This window comes from Salmo salar, chromosome ssa04 (genome assembly GCF_905237065.1).
Source record: "Salmo salar chromosome ssa04, Ssal_v3.1, whole genome shotgun sequence".
Classification (NCBI taxonomy): Eukaryota; Metazoa; Chordata; class Actinopteri; order Salmoniformes; family Salmonidae; genus Salmo; species Salmo salar.
Genome location: NC_059445.1, coordinates 60,980,309 through 61,003,770, shown reverse-complemented (window position 1 = coordinate 61,003,770; position 23,462 = coordinate 60,980,309). Strand labels below are relative to the sequence as shown.

The following is a 23,462-nucleotide window of genomic DNA, read 5'->3' as shown; positions in this document are numbered from 1 at the left end:
AAAAAGCATGTGCGAGCAAGGAAGCCTTCAAACCTGACTCAGTTACACCAGCTCTGTCAGGAGGAATGGGCCAAAATTCACCCAACTAATTGTGGGAAGCTTGTGGAAGGCTACCCAAAACGTTTGACCCAGGTTAAACAATTTAAAGGCAATGCTACCAAATACTAATTGAGTGTATTTCAACTTCTGACCCACTGGGAATGTGATGAAATAAATCATTCTCTCTACTATTATTCTGACATTTCACATTTTTAAAATAAATTGGTGATCATAACTGACCTAAGACAGGGTATTTTTACTAGGATTAAATGTTAGTAATCGTGAAGAACTGAGTTTAAATGTATTTGGCTAAGGTGTATGTAAACTTCCAACTTCAACTGTATATATTTGAATGGGAAGAGACTGTCACTGGCAGACATGGTTACAGACCCAACAACAATATATAGTATCCCCTCCTTGTGAAGGAAAGCACATGAGCTAATTATAATACACAAAGTCAGAAAAACAATGAAATCATTCTGTCATTACCTAAAATTATGAATAATGAGATAGGCCTATACCACATGACCAAAAGTATGTGGACACCTGCTCGTCTACCATCTCATTCCAAATTCATGGCGGCTGCTCGGCCATTGAAACCCATTTCATGAAGCTCCCGACGAACACTTATTCTGCTGACGTTGCTTCCAGAGGCAGTTTGGAACTCGCTAGTGAGTGTTGCAACCGAGGACAGACCATTTTTACGCGCTACACGCTTCAGCACTCGGCGGTCCTGCAGCTAAGCAGTTGTTGCTCCTAAATGTTTCCACTTCACAATAACAATAACAGCACTTACAGTTGACCTGCTCTAGCAGGGTAAACATTTGACGAACTGACTTGTTGGAAAAGTGACATCCTCAGACGGTGAAATGTTGAAAGTCACTGAGCTATTCAGTAAGGCCGTTCTACTGCCAATGTTTGGCTATGGAGATTGCATGGCTGTGTGCACGATTTTATACACCTGTCAGCAACGGGTGTGGCTGAAATAGCCAAATCCACTCATTTGAAGGGGTTTCCACATACTTTTGAATATATAGTGTATATAAGCATTATAACAATTGAGATGTACAAACTATGGCATAAGGGAATGATGAGCGGATAAGAGGCAAGCCGTAATTTCGAATAAGACATTAATGAGCGAGCTAAAATGGACATCTCTGCTGCAGAGGAATAGTTAATTACAGTTACCAGCCTCAGAAATTGCATCCCAAATAAATGCTTCACAGAGTTAAAGTAATAGACACATCTCAACATCAACTGTTCAGAGGAGACTGTGAATCAGGCATTCAAATCAAATCAAATCAAATTTATTTATATAGCCCTTCGTACATCAGCTGATATCTCAAAGTGCTGTACAGAAACCCAGCCTATCACTTGTTTTTCAACAGGACAATGACCCAACACACCTCCAGCCTGTGTAAGGGGTATTTTTCCAAGAAGGAGAGTGATGGAGTGCTGCATCAGATGACCTGGCCTCCACAATCACCCGATCTCAACCCAGTTGAGATGGTTTGGGATGAGTTGGACCGCAGAGTGAAGGAAAAGCAGCCAACAAGTGCTCAGCATGTGTGGGAACTCCTTCAAGACTGTCGGAAAAGCATTCCTCATGAAGCTGGTTGAGAGAATGCCAAGAGCGTGCAAAGCTGTCATCAAGGCAAATTGTGGCTACTTTGAAGAATCTCAAATATAAAATATATTTTGATTTGTTTAACACTTTTTTGGTTACTACATGAATCCATATGTGTTATTTCATAGTTTGTATGTCTTCACTATTATTCTACAATGTAGAAAATAATAAAAATAAAGAAAAACCCTTGAATGAGTAGGTGTGTCCAAACTTTTGACTGGTACTGTATATACTATTTTATTTTTAGCTAAACAGCTGGGGCTTAAAACAGGTGGGGCTCTTCGTAACATATCATATGTTCTGCAAATTCGTAAAATATCGTATATTTTGCAAATTCGTAACGAATATCATACAAATTGTAATCACAAATGAATAGACTTCTCAGGTTTACGTACAGAATAATATGAAATGTTCCAAGACCAGGTTGCCCCTACATGCCTTTCCCTCTCCACTCCACTCCCGTCCACTCCCCTCCACCACCCTGGGGAAGCGGGGCTGATTTGTGAATTTAACAATTGGTTAAGATCAAGGCAGAAGGCTCCCTTTAACTTCTTTGTCTGGGCCAACTTATCTCCGCCGCTGACCTATAAAATAGATGTGAGGGCCGGCGGTGCGGCGCTCTACTGAGTGCCGACAAACTGACTTTCTCATTTAATGATCTATTCAGCTCTGCCCACTTAGATAAAGATACTCTTGCAAATGAATGTCTTTGCTCCAGGCCATGCCAAGTGTGTATGTGCTGTGTGTGTGTGTGTGTGTGTGTGTGTGTGTGTGTGTGTGTGTGTGTGTGTGTGTGTGTGTGTGTGTGTGTGTGTGTGTGTGTGTGTGTGTGTGTGTGTGTGTGTACAGCCGCACAGGATGCATTAGCTATTAACTGTCTTTATAAATTTGTAACTGATCCTTAGTCATTGGTTGCATATCTGAAAGCGCAGGGTGCTTGGTTATGAAAGTTAATGAGGATAATGTCCACACACACACAGAACCATTAAGCCATTTCTGGCCTGATAGCTACTGAGCAGATAACAAAACTGAAATAATTACATTTAATATGAGTATGAATATGAATAGAATTAACATGTCAGTGACACTGACACTGAACCACACACTGACACAGATAAAAGGAAAAGCAGACACAAAACTGTCAATATATCAAGGGATTGACACCCTTCCACAGTCCAGTGTTCATATATCTTGGTAGCACCAGCCCTCAGCTCAGTTAATGACAAACGCAAGGAGCTCTTATCTGCACATCTTGTAACTTAATCCAAGGTCACAGAGCAATAGTTACACAGAGGATTGCATTAAATCTGGAGAGACACGTCTTGTGTTTTCCAATTACACAGATTCCTCATTGGCTACACATGGTTTATGGGCCCCCTTTCCCCATTTCCATACATACATGCGCTTTGCAAAACAATTGCTGTATTTTCAATGTGATGATTTTAGATATGGTGTGATTGTGACATGACTTGCCATTTTATTAATTAAATAAATGTAATTATATTTAACCCAATTTCGTTGCCAATTTTCCATTTGTCTTTAGCTGTCAACAACATCATACAGTATCTTCCCTTTCATTTTCTGGTCAATGATTTAGAATGTCTGACAGTACATTATTAGTCATTGGAGATAGTAAATAAGGGTGTATGTATAAAGCAACAACATTCATATATGGAACTACAAAACAAACCATGAGCTCAAAGAAGGAAAAAATGTGACAAGGAGCACTTGTTGCCATACCTACCCCTGGTTTGGTGGGGTAGATAGGTGGAGTTTGTCCTACACCTGAAATAAAAGCTGACCTACAGGTAGCCAAGAACTCATTGAAGGAGTTGTCTTCCTTCTCTCTCCTCTTTGTTCTCACAAACTGTCCTAAATATAATTATGCCAAAGTTCAATGTGCATAAGCAAGGGCAATAGAGGAGTGGGGACATTGTGGAACTCTCCAGGAAGGGTATTACAGCAGGTTCATGTTGCAGATTATAACTACTGAGAACAAGTGGAGCCACACACCTGAGAAGGCAACAACACTAAATGTGAGTATACACCTTCCTTGTATTTTTAAGATCTAGAGGGGTAAAAGTAATTTAATGACATAAGACATTCTACAAAAAGTGTTCCTGCCTGCTGAGTTAATTTACAACTTCACATAATTGCTTATTAACCCTGGAAAACAATAAGGAAAAGAATATTCCTAAACTTTCCGTCACAAGGAGCTCTATTTTTGTACTTGCGGTGTCATGCTTACATTTACATTTACATTTAAGTCATTTAGCAGACGCTCTTATCCAGAGCGACTTACAAATTGGTGCATTCACCTTATAATATCCAGTGGAACAACCACTTTACAATAGTGCATCTAAATCTTTTAAGGGGGGGTTAGAAGGATTACTTTATCCTATCCCAGGTATTCCTTGAAGAGGTGGGGTTTCAGGTGTCTCCGGAAGGTGGTGATTGACTCCGCTGTCCTGGCGTCGTGAGGGAGCTTGTTCCACCATTGGGGTGCCAGAGCAGCGAACAGTTTTGACTGGGCTGAGCGGGAACTGTGCTTCCTCAGAGGTAGGGAGGCGAGCAGGCCAGAGGTGGATGAACGGAGTGCCCTTGTTTGGGTGTAGGGCCTGATCAGAGCCTGAAGGTACGGAGGTGCCGTTCCCCTCACAGCTCCGTAGGCAAGCACCATGGTCTTGTAGCGGATGCGAGCTTCGACTGGAAGCCAGTGGAGAGAGCGGAGGAGCGGGGTGACGTGAGAGAACTTGGGAAGGTTGAACACCAGACGGGCTGCGGCGTTCTGGATGCTAACTGGCAAATAAAGAATCTTAGATTTACAAAAATGTAATGGTTTTGCATATAATATTAAAGAGACCCTGTTTGAATGTACAGTGGGGAATACATACAGTATTACACAATATTTAGACATTTGAGGAAATGTTTTTGGCTCAGTAATGTACTGTACATATGTCTACATCAGATGGAGGACATATCTAAAAGGTTAGTCACATATGCTCGTTGTGAAATTAGGTGTGTGGAGATATTTTATCAATCTCCTAATTCCTGTATTAAACCAACTAACTACTGTAGCTCCAGTGAGAATGTTCTTGTTACTGACATTTGTCCAAATGCCAGTTAATGCTTGAACTATTCCTGAACTATGTTACCTACTGTGTCCTAGTTTGTTGGCATTGACTAACATTGTTACTTCTTCCTTTTCAGCCTCACTGCTTGCCATGCAAATAGAGTGACAAACTGCCAACCAAAGAGAACACACTTAAGACCAAGATGACCACCAAGAAGGCAGATTTCCAGCGGAGGATTGTCTCCAAGGATGGACACAACCAAGTGCGCATTGACAACGTGGAGGGCATGGTGAAGCTCTATCTCCACGACATCTGGACCACGGTGGTGGACATGAAGTGGCGTTACAAGCTCACACTGTTCTCCTCCACCTTCGTCATGACCTGGTTCCTCTTCGGCGTAATCTTCTACTTCATCGGCATGGGCAACGGTGACTTCAAGGGTGAGCTGCTGTCCAACCACACGCCGTGCATCATGAATGTCGAGACCCTTACCGGCGCCTTCCTCTTCTCCCTGGAGTCGCAGACCACCATTGGCTACGGTTTCCGCTACATTACCGACGAGTGTCCACTGGCCATCTTCGTCCTGGTGGTCCAGCTGGTCACCACGGGCCTGGCTGAGATCTTCGTGACCGGGGCCTTCCTGGCCAAGCTGGCACGACCCAAGAAGCGGGCCGAGACTATAAAGTTCAGCCAGTCGGCGGTGATCTGCCGGCACGATGGCAAGCTATGTCTGATGGTGCGTGTGGCCAACATGAGGAAAAGCCTGCTGATCCAGTGCCAGCTGATCGGCAAGCTGCTTTCGCCCAACGTGACCGAGGAGGGCGAGAAGACGCTGATCCACCAGACAGCTGTGGACTTCTACATGGACTCATGCGGGGAGTGCCCCTTCCTAATCCTGCCCCTCACATTCTATCACGTGTTGGATGAGAGCAGCCCGCTGGCGGGGCTGACCGCTGAGAGGTTGCGGACGCGTGACTTTGAGCTGCTGGTCACCCTCAACGCCACCATGGAGTCCACGGCAGCTACGTGTCAGAGCCGCACATCGTTCGTTCCCCAGGAGATCCTGTGGGGCTACGAGTTCAAGCCCGTGCTCTTCAGCACCCCCAGTGGCCGGTACGTGGCTGACTTTAACTTCTTTGACAAGGTGCAGTTAAGCAGCGACCCGACACTCCTCAGCAACAACACAGAGAAGCTGAAATTGGAGGAGGTGTACAAGAAGGAATAAGGGAGGACACTCAAACATGTTGGACACACTGGTAATAAACATGATCCACTTTAATGGTTGTTTAACCATAGTTATTGTCTATAAACAATTTGGAAATACACCCAGCTAGCAAATTTGGTTCCTTGGAAGTTGTGGGAACGTATGTTTTTGGTTTCACATTGGTTATGTGAACGAAGCCATATGTTTCCATAAGTTGAAAATTTTGCCTGTTCTGGGAATATTTATTTTTAGGTTGCAGGAAGGTCCTGCGAACGTTTTACTCTGGTTCCTTTAAAGTTTTTCTGGGAGGTTTTATTAAACCTAAAATTATAGGTTATTTGGAGGTTTTTGAATAACTTCCTTAAAATGGTCACTGAATGTTTCAATAAGCCTTTTAATAATACTGCTAGCTTGTTTTGGGTTAATGTTTTTGAACTCCAAGCATTTCCTTAAGCATTAATCATGCAAACACATGTATTTGTTATTGTGACACAGCATCAGTGGGTTTATGAACCTATGATCTTCTGTTCTCTATCCATGGTATTAGTCCACTGCGCCATCAGGAAGGAGCTAACATGGCATATTTTTTACACATACAAAGCTGTTAATTTTAGTATGCTCGTACAGACCTCATTTCAAAGGAAACGAGACCTCATTAAGATCAGGTGTGGCCAATTAGTGGCCGGCCAACACACCTGAACACACCTGAACACACTTAACAAGATACAGGCTAGAGAGAGTTTTGTAGATGCTGAGAACAGAATGTATATGTTTTTAAATATCAATCTTAGAACGTTCTCTAAACATTACAAAAGTTTACTTGAGGATTTATACAGAATGTTTTCTTAACATTCTCTGAACTTTTTGAGAACATGACTTTAAATATAACCATGAGGAAGCCTGTAGGAAACATTATGCTGAAGTACCGAAATTCCCACAGAATAACATTGTTTCTTAATGTTCTTGGAACAATTTGAGAATGTGACTTTAAACATGACCATGTGCACCCGCACATTGACTATGTACCGGTAGTACCCCCTGTATATAGTCTCGCTGTTGTTATTTTACTACTGCTCTTTAATTACTTGTTCCTTTTATTTCTTATTGTTATTCATATTTTTTAAACTGCATTGTTGGTTAGGGGCTTGTAAGTAAGCATTTCACTTTAAGGTCTACACCTGTTGTATTCGGCGCATCTGACTAATACAATTTGATTTGATTTGAGGAACTGTTATGCTGAAGTACTGAAATTCCCACAGAAGAACGTTGTTTCTTAACATTCTCTGAACTATTTGAGAACATTCCCAATGTCAAAGCAGTTGGAGAACTAAAAAACTATAGGACAACCACGCTCTCAACAAGCTCTAAGAACCATATCGTTCTCAGAACGTTATGTGCTAGCTGGGCACAGTACGGAAATATATATGTTTGTATAACTCATAAACCTAATGAGTGACTGCTGACAAATTTAGGCAAAAAAAATAATGTTCCTGATCAGTGTGCATCTGGTCAGAGTACATTCATGTGCTGTGTACAGTATATTTGGCATATTATTTGTATTTACAAGCTTTATAATAGGAGTATATGGACATGCATTCAGAATAAGGACTGCGTCTCAGGTGCTGGTGTTTGTGTTATTGAATTTGTGGCAGTAACTGTTGCTGTACTAGAAAAAATTATGGAGGATTCCAGAAAAACAGATTCAAGATGTTGTTTCTTTTTATCACTCAAGTTGTATATTTTAATGAATTATACATATTTCACTCTAAAGATATATGGGGATATAACAAAACTAGTTTGAGATAATGGCTGTGTAATGCTTAAAAGCTGTGTTCCATCTGTATCTCTGAATAAACCATTGGCTTTCAAGAATATATGATCCATATACCATAATGAGATTGAAGGGATGTTTGTATCTATAAATAGCTCTATAAAATTCCATTACCCCCATCCCACACTGCTCTACTCCTCATCTCTGTTGTTGTGGCAACACTCAGGGTAGAGCCAATGAGGTTTGTCGTTTGGTTGTTGGCACACATCGACTGTATTGGGTCAAAATAATGGGGGCAACTCCTCTTTATACTGCATGCAGACAGGGCACAATAACACACAATCTTTCACCTTCCAAGACAAGAGAGGACAGCACTTTGGTTGAAGATACTTTATTAGAAATGACACAGTAGAAAATCTATCAAAGTATATCATTTTTATGGTCCCTTTAGTAAACAATCTCAGTATCTCAGTCCTGTTTCTCAGCTTACAAGGCTGGCAGCTTATAAGTGTTCTACCCAAGCCTGCATCCCATAAAATAATACTGAACAGGTCTGAAATGACTTGCCTGGCCGACACAATCAGTTTTATATTAGTATATATAGTTTATGTTGTAAACTGTTTACAGAACATAAAGTTCAAAGGCCACAACTGTTTTTTCATCGTTTACTGCCTTCTTTAGTCTATTTCAATGACTTTTTTGTCACTATATCTATTATAAAAACATTGTCTGTGTCTTTGGCTGGCTGAGATCAACTCGTAGTGTATATATTGCATAAGTTATAAATTTATCATATAAAAAGAAATATAACACTGACTTGTATACTTCAATCTAACAAACGCACAGCGTTCGCGACTCAGAAAAACAATAATACAAAATTGGAACTTTGTAAAATCTCTTCAGCTGAACTGGGAGTTTCTGTGGTAAGTCACTGTGGTCAAGAAAACTCCTCCTTCCTTATAAAAAGATTTGAGGTCACACACAACATTTTACGAATCGTGCTTAATTCCAGTTATTCAAAATTTCCAAAACACAGATTAATTGATTTCAAGGCACTCTCTTTAAGAATAACAGTCAAGTAAAACAATCTTCCCTTTACGTTCAATAATGCCATATGCACTACTATGTAGTATAATAATACTGATAAGACATAAGGCAGTTTATATCCAAAGGAATAATACTTAATTTTTCACATATTTCAGTGTCTTTCATGATCCGCCGTCCTCTCTGATGTTGCCCCACCCTTGGTCACAAACAGTCTGTGAGTCCATGCATGGTCATGTGAATGACCATCTAGCACACATCTACCCAAGGTGTTTCCTGCTGGTGCTTGTTTCACAGTTTACTACAGCCAAGTTTAGTACTTCTCCCTACTTCCTCTGAAGTACACACTCATCTGCCACACCACACCCCTCTCCACACTTACATCTTACTTATCTTGCCTCATCTTTACAGTCTTTGATATGTTTACTTCATTAAATAAGGTCGTTTAATAGTTTAAAAACATATATAATAAGTAACTGTTCATGCAGCTATTGTATTTTTGGGGTATATTTAGCGACCTTTATAAAAAGGACATGATCATGTTATATAGTCCACTGATAACTCCCTTTTAATTCTACTCAAAGACTTATCTTTCACTGTTCTCAGAAGCTACATGTCGCACAATGCCCTTGGTCATAGTAACGTCCACTATTGCCCTTTTTACATTTACAGTTTTCCCTCCTATATCGTCTTATAGCGACATGTCTGTAGCCCTCCTCTTAATCCTTTACAGAACCTTGAGTTCCCTCACCTGCTCATGCCCTAGACTTACACCAGTTACCCTACCTCTACCAAATTTCTTCATTATAGATCCTGCCCCTGTTTTTGTTTGGTTCTGACACTATCCAAACAGAAACCCTTTGTGTTTTCCTGTTTCTTCCCGTTTCTTCCTCCAGTTTTAGCGTAGCAAGACGCCCTTCCCTTGGCAGGTCTAATAGTACGTGCCCAGGTGGGAGGGCATGTGAGCACCTGGGTGCCGGGTGTTGGGGTAGATACCTCCGGTGGGGGAGTTCCAGTAGGGGTTGGGGGCAGCAAAGAAGCTGGAGGAGGTGACGGGTAGTGCTTGGGGGTGGGGCGTGACGAAGTTGACCTTCTGCTGGTGTGCATGGTAGGTGCTCATGTAGGACAGATCGGAGGGGTACTTGTACATGGAGGACTCTGGCGGGTGGGGCTGCAGGGCCTGGGCAATGCCGTGGAAGTCAAACTTGTAGGCGTAGCGCTTGCCGTGCACCTTGGTCATGATGTTCTTGTCGTAGTAGTAGCGCAGGGCGCGGCTCAGCTTGTCGTAGTTCATGTTGGGCTTGCTCTTCCTCTCGCCCCAGCGCCTCGCCACCTCGTCAGGGTCGGTCATCTTGAACTCGCCATTGGTGCCCTCCCAGGTGATGCAGCCGGAGTTGGTGCTGTCTGACAGGAGCTCCAGCAGGAACTGCCACAACTGTATCTGTCCCGAGCCTGCAGGCAGAAAAGGTGTCAACACAGTTAAAGTTACTAATACAGGCCGGGATTCAAACCGCACTATGTCGACATCGCACTGCACTTCACTTTCAAAGGCAATTTCCTTGATGTTCACGATCGCATTCAGGGTAAACGCTGCGGATGTCAGCTCAAGCGTAAATTACCTTTAAAGCTCAAGAGTAGTGCGATGTCGGCGGATTGCGGTTTGTTTGAGTCCCGGCCAACGTCTGGACAGAGACAGGAAGTCAACAGGTGTAACAATTACTTATACAGTCGGGACAGAGTCAGGGAGTCAATATCGTAACAATTATAATACAGTCTGGACAGAGACAAGGAATCAGCACGTAATCATTTATAATACAGTCTGGAGAGAGACAAGTGGTCATCACCATAACAACTACATACAGACATGCTACAGTCAACACCACAACAACAACTTATTGCAACAGTCACCACCATAACATCTGCTCATATAAATGGTTCCTTTGTTCTAATATTAATTTCTAAAATCGTACATTTTATCTAATGAAGTGATAATCACTCACACCCTCCATAAAACTCACCGGGGTTTGCCAGCCTGCTGCTCGTGGGCCCCAGGATCTGGTAAGGATCTAAGAAGGGAAACAATTTTACATTAGTAGGAGAAAATATTTTATTCAGCTCAATCACCATCTATTTCAGAGTACTGTTCAAACTAATATCTTACCTAGCTGAGGCCTCTGCTCCTCTGTTTTGGTGACAATGACTGGGGAGGGCTGGGAACCTTGAGGGATAAAGTGTCCAAAATATTAACAGGGGGTTGGTTTCCTTGAGGACAATGTTCCAAGTGTATACAGTGGAGAAATATATTCTTATCTTGAGGTATACAATTTCCTGTTCTGTGATTCTGCCCAGCCTGTGTTGTTTATGTCTAGTCCACAGGCTTGTAAAGATGTACCCTCTTAAATGAATTGAGGTACGTTGACACATTTCCCAATAGATGAAAAGCAAAGAGAGTGCCATCTTTTGACAAAGGACTGATGTACAGTACATTGTGACTCCTTACCTTTGGTGGAAGACACAGCTTGTGTAGGCCATCCAGATCTTCTGGCTGCTTCATATGCCAGGTCTGTAAAATAACAGTAATGACAAGTCAACCTGCTGCCTGCAGTTATGAACCTTACCCCTAGATGGCGCTATGATAAAAACAAAAACATGATGAGTGAGTGCATTTCAGTGGGTCACCTCATCGGTCTGAGGTAAGAGTGGTTGATTGCCAGAGACTTTCCATAATACAAGGGGCCTAAGCACATAGGCACAACTACTGCAGTCTGGAGTATTATTTTAAGGGCAGAGGATGCTTGTGTTGAATATAAACAAATTAAAGCACCTCTAAAATATTATTTTGACGAACTTCTTCTAAACATACCTTAGTATATGAGTATTTTTGTACAATAATCAAAATGTAGTACTTGTGTGCAAGGTGTGTGGTTCCTTGTTTCTGCTTTACCCATGTACCTTGCTCCTCTAAGTGTAATTGGATGTGCCTACAGTAAGCTCTTATGCCTCATCTACATAAAGTTGTAGGAGTGATGAATCACCCACCTGGCCTAGCGGAGACCCTGGGGGAGTTGTCAGTGGGATAAACGGGAGTGTTGGGGAAAATAAAACTTGCACCTCCTGTGAAGAGTGAAAGAGAGGATAATCAATGAATTACGTAAATTATTATGTACCCGTAATGTCACAACTTCTCATGACACATTGACTGAACGTTCCATATCCATGTGGGGAGGGATTTCGTGCAGCACATGGGTAATTACAGCACTATGCATCAACGTTAGACTTTAGCACATGCCTTCATCTACGCTCTACAGCCACAATGCATTACTGCACCAGCATACAGTAACTTCTGCACCACATAACAAAAACACATTAGAAATAATAACAACCAGTATCAGATTAGATGACTTGATGCATAATCTGATAATCATTTGAATACAAAAAAAGCAGTGTGCATGTACAGTATATAAAAAGTGCACTGTATATACATAGGTGGGCACTGTGTGAGTGTGAGGATACTGTGGTGGCGGGAGCAAAGCCAGAGGTAGAGAAGGGGGGCAGGGGTCTCCTTACCTGTGTTGCGAGCATGCATTAACCGCGGGGAGTTTTGTAAGGCTTTGTCAACATCATCGGAAGTCAAGTGAGGAAGTGGAGCTGAGAAATAAAACATTCTTTTGAAAAAGAGATGAACCAAAAAAAGAAAACAGCTCAAAACAACCTATGATGTGCAAGGAGTGATGCGTTGGGGGGCGTCAGCCATGATAAACACAGACCTTTAGCGATGCACTAAGGTAAGGGCTGCTCTCAGAACTGCCATAGAGGCAACATTCAACAGGCACGGAGCAGTACAGGGAGATAGCGGGTGAGGAGAGGGGAAACGGAGTGGGAAAGAGAGAGCGAGAAAGAGAGAGAGCATGTAAGTGTGGAACACATCGCCATAGCGAGAGGGGAGACAATGGCAGGGAGGACCAACCCAAATAAACAGTTAATCACCCGTGCCCACATTCGTCTGTGAGAATCCATCGCTTTTCCCAATTTTCCCTCCTTCAGAGTAAATTCGGCGAGCGTGTGTACACACAAGGGGGAAAGAGGAGCAGAAACCATTACCAAAAACAAAAGGAGGAGAGGGCATTCTTCCTTTCCCCCCCATCACTAGTGTTTTTTCCAGTCGAAGAGACCTCAAATACAAAGCCAGCCACCGTCAGGGTCTGTGAATAGTGTAGGTGTGCCTACCCACTCCCTTCAGACCATTTTACATCTAAAGCCAAACAAAAATACATCTTTGGAGACAGATAAGTAGGCCTATTGGCAATTCTCTCTTATCAATTTCAAACTGCCCACAGTATTTAAATGAGGGGGTGGGAACTGTTGATTGCACTAAAAGGAATGTATAAGAAAAGGTCATTCAAAAGATTTTTGTGAGACGTGTTTCAAGAGAGCTTCAAGCACAAACAACAGCCCAGTTCAGAACGTGGTGGTACGCCACTCTAAACTCTGGACTCCTCCAGCTATCTGTCTGTCTGCGTGGTCTGTGTGTCTGGCTTTCTTTCTGTTTTGTTCCTCTCTTTCTCCCATCACTTACCTCATCTGTACATCTGTGGCTAAACCCTACCAAAACCGACACTGATATCAAACAAACAAAACCATTAGCAGTCATCATGAGAAGAGTAATGTTTCATTGGAAAGTTGTCTGCACGATCAAATGGAGCTTGGACTACCCTATTCTTGGAGTGCAGAGAGAGACAGACTATCAAAGATACACAAAATCTCAAGAGTCTATACTATGACTATAAACAGATATGTCTCTTAAGATCGGTGTCAATTAGGACTTTGATGTAGTACATCTATTCCTCTTCAAAAACATGTTCATGATTTTATTATTGTTACACTACTGCCACCATTAATCCTACTACTACTACCCAACTACTACTACTGTCACATCTACTGCTAACAATTTAAAAACGGTGTGTGTGTGTGTGTGTGTGTGTGTGTGTGTGTGTGTGTGTGTGTGTGTGTGTGTGTGTGTGTGTGTGTGTGTGTGTGTGTGTGTGTGTGTGTGTGTGTGTGTGCGCGCGTGCGTGTGCAAGTGAACGAGCATGTGGACGACATGCACAACAACGTGTGTGTGTAGAGGGGAGGTGAGGTGCAGTGGACAGGAAAGCAGGCCTTGGAGCAGTGAGTCATTCAGCCAAAGCAGCAGAAGCAGCAGCAACAGGGACTCCTTCACCAGGTTGCATTCTAATCTGTAGTCAAGCAAAATAGCTGAGGCCCTCTGGAGTACGTCAGTGAGAGCTCAGTTTGATTCACACTACACACAGACAGGACTACTGAGGCTCGCTACTGGAAGGCTGCAGGATCTGCCTTTTGCCCTAACTTTAACAAGCTATGACTTTTAACAAGCAGACACTTTGTTAAGGGAACAAGTGTATCTTGTATCTCACACTCCCCTTTCTCCTTAATAATCTAGACAAGTCTGGTTCTAGAGAGCCACAGTGTGTACAGGCTTTGGTTTCAGGCCACAATTTAAAGCACCTTAGGCCTGCTTACCTTATAACCCCCCAGGACAAGTTTCCTACCTTACCCCTGGTATCGAGGTAAAGAATGGACCACCAGACTACAGCAGCCCTTCAGTAGTAGCCCTTTGTAGCATTTCTCTTTACCACCTGCCAACGCATTGTGTTGGTCAGCTGGGGAAAAGGGACAGAAGGCGGGAGCACGGAGAGGGAGGAGAGGAGAGAGGGATGATGAGGAGGAGAAGGAAGATACTAGACTCACTCTCTCTGAGGTAGTGCAGGTGGGAGAGTAGGATCTCTGCGTTGTAGCTGAGCGTGAGCCTCTGGAAGTCCTCCTTGCTCATCTTGCACAGGTCCTTGCCGTCCATGTTGTGGAAGAGAGCCACGTCCACGTCCAGCAAGCCATACTCCTTAACTGCCCACTCCAGCCACTGGCGCACATGCTCCGTGGACCAGAGTGTGGGATCTGCAAGGCCATGGACACAACATAGGAAGGGGATGTGTTAACACTATGGAAGGGGATGTGTTAACACTATGGAAGGGGGTGTGTTAACACTATGGAAGGTGATGTGTTAACACTATGGAAGGGGATGTGTTAACACTATGGAAGGGGGTGTGTTAACACTATGGAAGGGGGTGTGTTAACACTATGGAAGGGGATGTGTTAACACTATGGAAGGGGATGTGTTAACACTATGGAAGGGGATGTGTTAACACTATGGAAGGGGTAAGATGCAGCGAGTAGCAACATGTAACTGGAGCAACTTATCCCACCACAGAGAAAGGAGAATGGAAACTCATAGTAAATGCTCACGTTTATACTTACTTATTTTCTTACAGTTCATACTTACTCTCGTTCTTTATATGATAATAGTTGAGAATACATTTGCAATGAAACTGGTTTTAACAACCAACATTTTCTAAATAAATGTTAATTTGTGCAAATACAGTCCATTTACATGAGTACTGTGTTTAGAACGATGACATTCTCTTTCCCAGAGATAAGACCACTGTTACAAAACACACACACACCTAACAAACATAACAGGATCCAAAAAACAGCTGACAGGTACAGAAACAAACCACACTGTCGTCTGGTCCTCTGTTCCAGCAATATTTAACAGTACCTGTAACTCTGTATCTGTGTCCCAAATGGCACCCTATTCCCTACATAGTGCACTACTTATGAGCAGAGCCTTACGTGCCTTGGTCAAAAGTAGTGCATCGTATAGGGCATAGGGTGCTATTGGGGACGCATATGTAACCCTAGCTCTCTGAGAACGAGACTACTAGCCTCTAAATATATATATTTTTTTGGGGGGGGGCTGGAAGCCTGAGTACTTACACAGGCTCAGAGAGCAAGGGGCAACGGTAACTCATCCCTCACTACAGAGACACGAGGCAAGGATCAGTTGGGCGAAGGGGAGGCTGGCTGGCACTCGCTCTCCTCAGCCCTCAGGTCTGTCTCAGTGCAATATTGGAGGACTTAACCATCCAAACAATATAGTGGATGTGGCATTAAGCAGTGAATGCACTGTAATGCAGATGGAATTCAGATGGGACAGAAACTATAGAGGGGTGGAATCAAGTACTACATATTATAAACTGGGTGGTTAGAGCCCTGAATGCTGATTGGCTGACAGCTGTGGTATATAAGACCGTATTTTCTAGTGTTCTACTCCGCTAGCCAGCACCTCGCCTTTATAGGTGTGCGTTTCTTTTTTCTAGATATAAGACCGTATACCACAGGTATGACAAAACGTTTATTTTTACTGCTCTAATTACGTTGATAACCTGTTTATAATAGCAATAAGGCACCTCAGAGGTTTGTGGTATATATATACCACGGCTAAAGGCTGTGTCCAGGCACTCCGCAATGCATCGTGCCTAAAAACAGCCCTTACCCGTGGTATATTGGCCATACAGTATACCCCCCCCCCCCCCCTTATTGCTTAATTATATCATAGGCAATACACTTTTGCATAACGTTTCTGTATTCTCTCCAACAATATATTATCCTATATGGCAGAGATGTTGGGTGGGGCTCTAAGGCCTCTTAAAATGCACTAAGTGGTGCATTGTGCATCATATAGGAACAGATCTGTATGTATTTGAAGTTGAAATGCCCTCCCCAAGTCCCTATACCAAAATATCAGGAATGCGTTTCCTATACGTAGAGCAGAGAAGCCAGTTTAATATTGACCTCCCATTACATTCCGTGGAGCAGTGTGTGGCTATTGTCCTCTAAATTAACAGCAAAAACAGGATGTTCTTAACATGTCGCGTCATTGTCCTTGTCAGTTTCAGTTGGAGAGGAAGTTGCACTATGCCAGAAAAACTGTGTTGCACAACCTCCAGATAGAGAGTACAGTGCTCCAATCCGTCAATGGACAGGTTTGTCTTCGGGAAAATTACTCAAAACAAAGTTTCTCTATGGTTATTTTCCATTGGCTACATTACTGTGGGGTGGCATGTAGCCTAGTGGTTAGAGTGTTGGGCCAGTAACCGAAAGGTTTCTGGATTGAATCCCAATGCTGACAAGGTAAAGATCTGTGGTTCTGCCCCTGAACAAGGCAGTTATCCACTGTTCCTAGGCCGTCATTGTAAATAAAAATTTGTTTTCAACTGACTTGCCTAGTTAAATAAAGGTTACACTGTGACAAAGGCTAACATAGGATCTAGTGTGACCTTTGGTTTGAGCTTCATGTACACTATGGGTCAAATATTTTTGAATATTCAAGGGTTTTTCTTTATTTTTACTATTTTCTACATTGTAGACAAGACATCAAAACTATGAAATAACACATATGGAATCATGTAGTAAACAAAAAAGTGTTAAACAAATCTAAATATATTTGAGATTCTTCAAATAGCCACCTTTTGCCTTGATGACAGTCTTGCACACTCTTGGCATTCTCTCAACCAGCTTCATGAGGTAGTCACCTGGAATGCATTTCAATTAACAGGTGTGCCCTTTTAAAAGTTAATTTGTGGAATTGATTTACTTCTTAATGCGTTTGAGCCAATCAGTAGTGGTGTGACAAGGTAGTGGGGTATACTGAAGATAGCCCTATTTGGTAAAAGACCAAGTCCATATTATAGCAAGAACAGCTCAAATAAGCAAAGATAAATGACAGTCCATCATTACTTTAAGACAAGAAGGTCAGTCAATACGGAACATTTCAAGAACTTTGAAAGTTTCTACAAGTGCAGTCGCAAAAACCATCAAGCGCTATGATGAAACTGGCTCTCATGAGGACCGCCACAAGAATGGAAGACCCAGAGTTACCTGTGCTGGAGATGATAAGTTCATTAGAGTTACCAGCTTCAGAAATTGCAGCCCAAATAAATGCTTCACAGAGTTGAAGTAATAGACACATCTCAACATCAACTGTTCAGAGGAGACTGTGTGAATCAGGCCTTCATGGTCCAATTGCTGCAAAGAAACCACTACTAAAGGACACCAATAAGAAGAAGAGACTTGCTTGGGACAAGAAACACAAGCAATGGACATTAGACAGGTGGAAATGTGTCCTTTGGTCTGGAGTTCAAATTGGACATTTTTGGTTCCAACCGCTGTGTCTTTGTGAGATGTGGGTTAGGTGAACGGATGATCTCTGCATGTGTATTTCCCACCGTAAAGCATTGAGGAGGAAGTGTTATGGTGTGAGGGTGCTTTGCTGGTGACACTGTCTATGATTTATTTATAATTCAAGGCACACTTAACCAACATGGCTACCACAGCATTCTGCAGCGATACGCCATCCCATCTGGTTTGGGCTTAGTGGGACTATCATTTGTTTTTGAACAGGACAATGACCCAACACACCTCCAGGCTGTGTAAGGGAAATTTTACCAAGAAGGAGAGTGATGGAGTGCTGCATCAGATGACCTGGCCTCCATAATCCCCCGACCTCAACCAAATTGAAATGGTATGGGATGAGTCGGACCGGAGAGTGAAGGAAAAGCAGCCAACAAGCGCTCAGCATATGTGGGAACTCCTTCAAGACTGTTAGAAAAGCATTCCAGGTCAAGTTGGTTAATAGAATGCCAAGAGTGTGCAAAGCTGTCATCAAGGCAAAGGGTGGCTATTTGAAGAATCTCAAATATAAAATATATTTTCATTTGTTTAACACTTTTTTGGTTACTACATGATTCCATATGTGTTATTTCATAGCTTTGATGTCTTCACTATTATTCTACAATGTAGAAAATAGTCAAAATAAAGAAATACCCATGAGTGAGTAGATGTTCTAAAACTTTTGACCGGTAGTGTAGTTCACAAAAGGTGTAGTCATTAAAACCCCTATGCACATAGGCCAGGATTGTATTTATTTTTGATGCATCAAGAAGTGACTATCTAATGCAGATCTATGACTTTATATCAAAGAAAATATTTACAAAGTTAGCACCTAATTTCAAAGGTGCTTTATTTTGGCTATTCTGATTCCTCTTTTACCCAAAAGACACAGCACAGCCTCATGGATGTTCCAGTCAGGATTCAGTGCTGTATTCTAGGTGTGTGTCTTTGAATGGGGAACTGATAAGAATACTTTTCTCCCATTTGGCAGGGACTCACATCACCCCTCCACTCTGCTCCTTACGCCACCCTGCTCCTTACTCCACCCAGATGGACCTACACCATAGGAAACCGTCTAGACAAGGAAAAGCACACTCTGCAACAAAACGCTGGGGCTTCTGTGCTGCAGATAACAGGAAGTCTCTCCTTGTGACAGATGAATGTATGTAAGAGACATGAGGTCCCTAATCGAAAGCAGTGAGTGATTCACATGACTGATTGGGACTGGTATTGAAGGCCCCTTTAACCGCAGAGGGCAACGCCCTGCTTCTCATTCTAAAGCAGGTCCTCTTTAGTTATGTTTACATGTGTACATAGGACACATGAGCTCGTGAGCTAGTTCACATCAGATGAGATATCCATTTTTATTATCATCTCAACTGAAGACAGGTGAGTCGACCCAAGGTAATTGAGAAGATCTAACTAAGAGCTTCAGCTGTCTTTAGAAAAGTGTTCTGGTGTTCTGGTGTTCAAATCACTGTGGTATCATTTGATGTGCTCTGTTACCTGCGGGAACAATGACGCGGCGCTCATTGGTGGTCATGTTGGGGGGAGCGATGTGCTTATCCTCCAGGTAACTGCTGTAAGTGACAGGGGTGCTGCCCTCTCCTCCACTGGACAGCTTCCCATTCTTCCCCACGCTGCATTCGTCAGGAGAGTTTCTGTCAGGACAAAACACAGCGGGGAGGAGTGGGGTCAGTCACAGGGAGGCGGAGTCATCCACATATGGGCGGAGTCAATCCCAGAGGGGCGGAGTCAACCACACCTGCAATGCTCATCAAGACTATTGGTTTACCTAACTGGTAACACTACACTGGAACATCTGTTAAACAACTGTTAATAAACCATTAGTAATTTGTTTGTAAACCGTTAGTAAAATGTTTGTTGATGATTATCTATCTGTATCTTTGTATTATCCCATGCATTCATGTTGACCCAAAAATCTCCCCATAACATTGCTAGTGTGTGCCTTGATGCTCAAACAGAGGAGACCGTGTAATTGTGATGTCAACTCTCCTCCCACCACAGACTGCGAAACAAAGTATTCTCAGATTTTTCGTCTATACCATTCCAATCCATTATTCTTTCGAATATCCCAGCTATGGCTGCAACCTGTGCCCCGCAGCTCTCCTGAAGCCACATAAAAAGACGGATCTCCACTAAAATAAAGTGGAGGGAGGGAGGCGTGCCAGGGGCCCTGGGCCCCATAAATGACCCCATTCCAAATGACTCTTCTGCCATTATCATAGCTTCTGATTCCCCCGGGGCGCGGCCACCAGATGGGATGGATTACCCATGGAATGTCATATAAATTCATATCAACCTGCTGTGGCCAAGATATGAACCATTTTGGAAGCATTTCTTGGAATCTAAGTCATGTGTCAACCAACTGTTGGCCTCTCCTGACCCAGCCTTGATGGAGAGTATGTCCTTGCCACGGGTACAGACCCCAGATGCATGTGATTTGGGAATAGCTGTTTCAAAGTAAAATCACATACAAGTGATTTATTCTCAGATCTGGTGTTGGAGGGATTTTTTAATCCAGTTGTATTTCAATAATCTTAGTCCCAAAGATTACAGTAACTATTCTATGGCACTTTCATAAAGAGACGTTTTATACTTCTTCTGTGAATTAGTTGCCTATAGTGCTGTTAGTCCCAAAGACTGTCCATTGACAAAATGTTGATGGCCATTTATTTTTTCTACAGGATTATTCTTATAACCGGAATGATCCAGTTTCCAGATTGTAATGTTAACATGAGACTTTCAACTGAAATTACCACATTGCTGCAAAGTGGACCACCTTAAATACCTTGTTTTTCACTTGGCAGAAATTCTGCCTCCCAAAGGGGGTCTCACTTATGTGTCCATAAATGTTAGCAACTTGACTGCAGAAACTAGAGACCCCATTCAATGGGGTTCAGAGGGTCAACATAAAAAATCAGGTGAAAGCTTCACTACAAATATTTTCCGTGGAAGACAATAGCCGCTTTCAGCCAAACAGCACAACCTGAGTGATTGCCTTCCTCTTCCCAGAAGATGGAACTCTCATCATTAGGGAATCCATCATTAAGCCATAAGGATATGGTATCTGGATCTAGTTGAGCAAGGGGTGAGAGATGTCCAAGGTGTGACTTGTACTGAAAAGGCCCTCGGAATTCGTCTGATTGAAAAACATTCTGCCAGTTTGAGTTTGACAAAGAAAATTGAAAAGAACGTCTGATACTAAACTAGGCCAAAATAAAACTTTAAATATGAACAGGAAGTTGGGGGGAATTCAAATGGTCTTATTTACTATAAAACATACCCCCGAAAAACATATTCTATCGCAACCCTGTTTTAAGGATCAAAACAAGCCTAGACCAATTAGTTTTATAGAACATTTGCTCATGCACAAATCATACTTCACATGCATTCCCAAAATGTAATACACAATGCCCATACTTCTACAGTTTTTTATCATATTTCATTTCAATCAATACAGAGAGAGAGCGAGAGAGAGAGAGAAAATAAGCAACAGAATTCATCTTTGCTAATTCAAAATGCATGATTTTTTCTTGCGGCCCAGTTTCAGAAGAAAAACCAAGTATCTTTTGCAACTGGAGAGGGAGACAACGAGATTTCCTTTATGTAATCAATTTACGCTTGATTGAGTTTAACAGTTTGGGCAGAAGATCATACTACTGCACCCTTCCAAGATATTATTATTGTGAAAGTATCTGATGTTCATTTGACTGTGGAGAGCAGCCATGTCACCACATGTGCTGTTCGAAAAATACCACAAGAACTGGGGATGTTATCTATTATTGTGAAATGGATTGAGATTGTATTCAAAGGGCGGCGACTGTTGTAAATTTGAGCTAATTAGCCAAAACAAATGAACTATGTTGTGTTAGAATGTCTGATTAAAGATGAATGCAATGGGATCGATGGAAAACTAGTATATCTGTGTGCCTGAGTCTACTGTGGAAGTCTCAGTGTCTGTGTGTAGACATATGCATTTGTATGTGATGCAGCAAAGTGCGCTGCAGTTCAGCCCTGATTAGTGTGTGTGTGTGTGTGTGTGTGTGTGTGTGTGTGTGTGTGTGTGTGTGTGTGTGTGTGTGTGTGTGTGTGTGTGTGTGTGTGTCCGAGCCCATTGGACATAAGTTCACTTACTCTATTGTCTCCCACCCAGTATGAGTCACCATCAGATGCTTACGGAGGCCAAGCGACTGTAAACTGCTCTCCACTGGGCCCAGACACATGCTAAAACACATTCAACCCTCTATCACTGTAGAGAGAAAGAGAGAGAAAGAAAGAGAGAGATACAGAGGCAGAGACTAGAGACAGATATAGAGATAACAATGAGAGAGAGAGAGAGAGAGAGAGACAGAGCGAGGTAGACAGAAAGTACAAACAATCCAAGGGAATCCTAGCGTAGAGGAGTGCAGGCTTCCCGTCGACCTTGTCTTGAAGCTAACTTGTTCATTGTTCTCCAGGTTTGGGTCAGCTAATTAATCTGCCAAGAGGTTGGGCTCCCGGGCTCACTTCACTTCCCATAAACCCTGCTGCTGCTCACTGAGGGTACTGGGTGGGGGGTGATGGAGGGGGGCATGGGAGGGGAGGTCCACAAACCCATTAAATCCAGATAATGAGGGTAGCCTCAGGACCCCTGCTAGCCCCCATGTCAACATTCCCCGTAATAATTTCCATCGCTGAGGCTATCTGTCACCCAGCTGTACCCTTACGCTACCTCCCTTTTCTAAAGCTTCAGCCATAAAAAGCCCATTGCCATGTAACACAATCTTTAAGATGATCAACTCTGGAAACTGGGACCAAACTCCTGGGCTGTCGGAGTGCTTTGGAACACTCCGGGTTGAGCTTTGGGTCCCCAGATGCTAGCATACAGATGGTGTGCGCACACACAGACACACACACACCTGTCTTCCCCCCTCCAAACACACACATACATTTATTTGGCAGTACAGTAGGCCTCCCTCTAGCAGCATAGTGAATGGAGGGGAGGATGGTGGTGTGTGCAGGAGCAGCAGTGCTGTCTGTGTTGATCTCCGCTGTAAATCTTCCTCTGCTCCCTGACTCGTCACTAATTGGAACAATCTTTCCCATGTCTCACCGCCAGATAAATAAGGCCCTCTGCCTGTGTGTCTGTGGAGAGACCTGCTCCAAAGATGGAGATGGCTGTGTGGTGATTGGAGGGTGGCTAGATGGATGGAGGGGGTGTTCTTGCACGTGTGAGATGTGTTAGAAATATGAATGCAGTGGCGGTCCTTCTATATTTTTTTTGTGGTACAGCTGTTTTGAGTTTGGGATTCCAACAGCAGCAACTCTGTCTTGGATTGGGTCTCAGGCAGCTTTGCCAGTTTTTTTTCACCCACTGAAAACCTCAGTCAAGTTCCTCGTCTGTTTGGCAAGTAGCTTGGCTGCTGGCTGTTACTGTGTAAGCCAGGCGAGACTCTTTACTATTGATGGGCGTAAACAGCAGACGTCCCTTTAACTGACTCTATACCACAGCATTGAATTTTCTGCCCCCGTAACTCAAAATATTTACATTGCGACGTTCGATTTCAGGCCGCATCGACCCACCTGTTTAAAGTACATTAATACAAATGCAGA

General features: G+C 42.8%; 2 protein-coding genes across 14 annotated transcripts in view; one reads left to right on the top strand and one right to left on the bottom strand.

The window, feature by feature from the left end:
* Window positions 1-3,442: 3,442 nt before the first annotated feature.
* Window positions 3,443-7,816, top strand: kcnj15 (potassium inwardly rectifying channel subfamily J member 15). Of its 4 annotated transcripts, none has more exons than XM_014197146.2 (2): window positions 3,443-3,702; window positions 4,877-7,816. In XM_014197146.2, the coding sequence occupies exon 2, from the start codon at window positions 4,943-4,945 to the stop codon at window positions 5,963-5,965; it is 1,023 nt and encodes a 340-aa protein (XP_014052621.1). In that variant the 5' UTR covers window positions 3,443-3,702; window positions 4,877-4,942; the 3' UTR covers window positions 5,966-7,816. The 4 variants fall into 4 exon arrangements, with proteins under 4 accessions (XP_014052621.1, XP_014052624.1, XP_014052622.1 ...); XM_014197149.2 differs by lacking the exon at window positions 3,443-3,702 and adding an exon at window positions 4,088-4,225; XM_014197147.2 differs by lacking the exon at window positions 3,443-3,702 and adding an exon at window positions 4,147-4,498.
* Window positions 7,817-8,090: 274 nt separating this feature from the next.
* Window positions 8,091-23,462, bottom strand: part of LOC100194969 (v-ets erythroblastosis virus E26 oncogene like (avian)) — a 77,871-nt gene continuing 62,499 nt past the window's right edge. For 3 of the 10 annotated variants that reach the window (XM_014197054.2, XM_014197063.2, XM_014197056.2), the window contains 9 exons: window positions 19,353-19,507; window positions 14,529-14,732; window positions 12,327-12,407; window positions 11,799-11,873; window positions 11,260-11,322; window positions 10,921-10,977; window positions 10,778-10,825; window positions 10,379-10,441; window positions 8,091-10,211 (listed from right to left, as the gene is read on the bottom strand). In XM_014197054.2, the coding sequence (XP_014052529.1) occupies window positions 9,691-10,211; window positions 10,379-10,441; window positions 10,778-10,825; window positions 10,921-10,977; window positions 11,260-11,322; window positions 11,799-11,873; window positions 12,327-12,407; window positions 14,529-14,732; window positions 19,353-19,507 (1,267 nt within the window). In that variant the 3' untranslated portion in view covers window positions 8,091-9,690. 10 annotated transcript variants of the gene reach the window in all.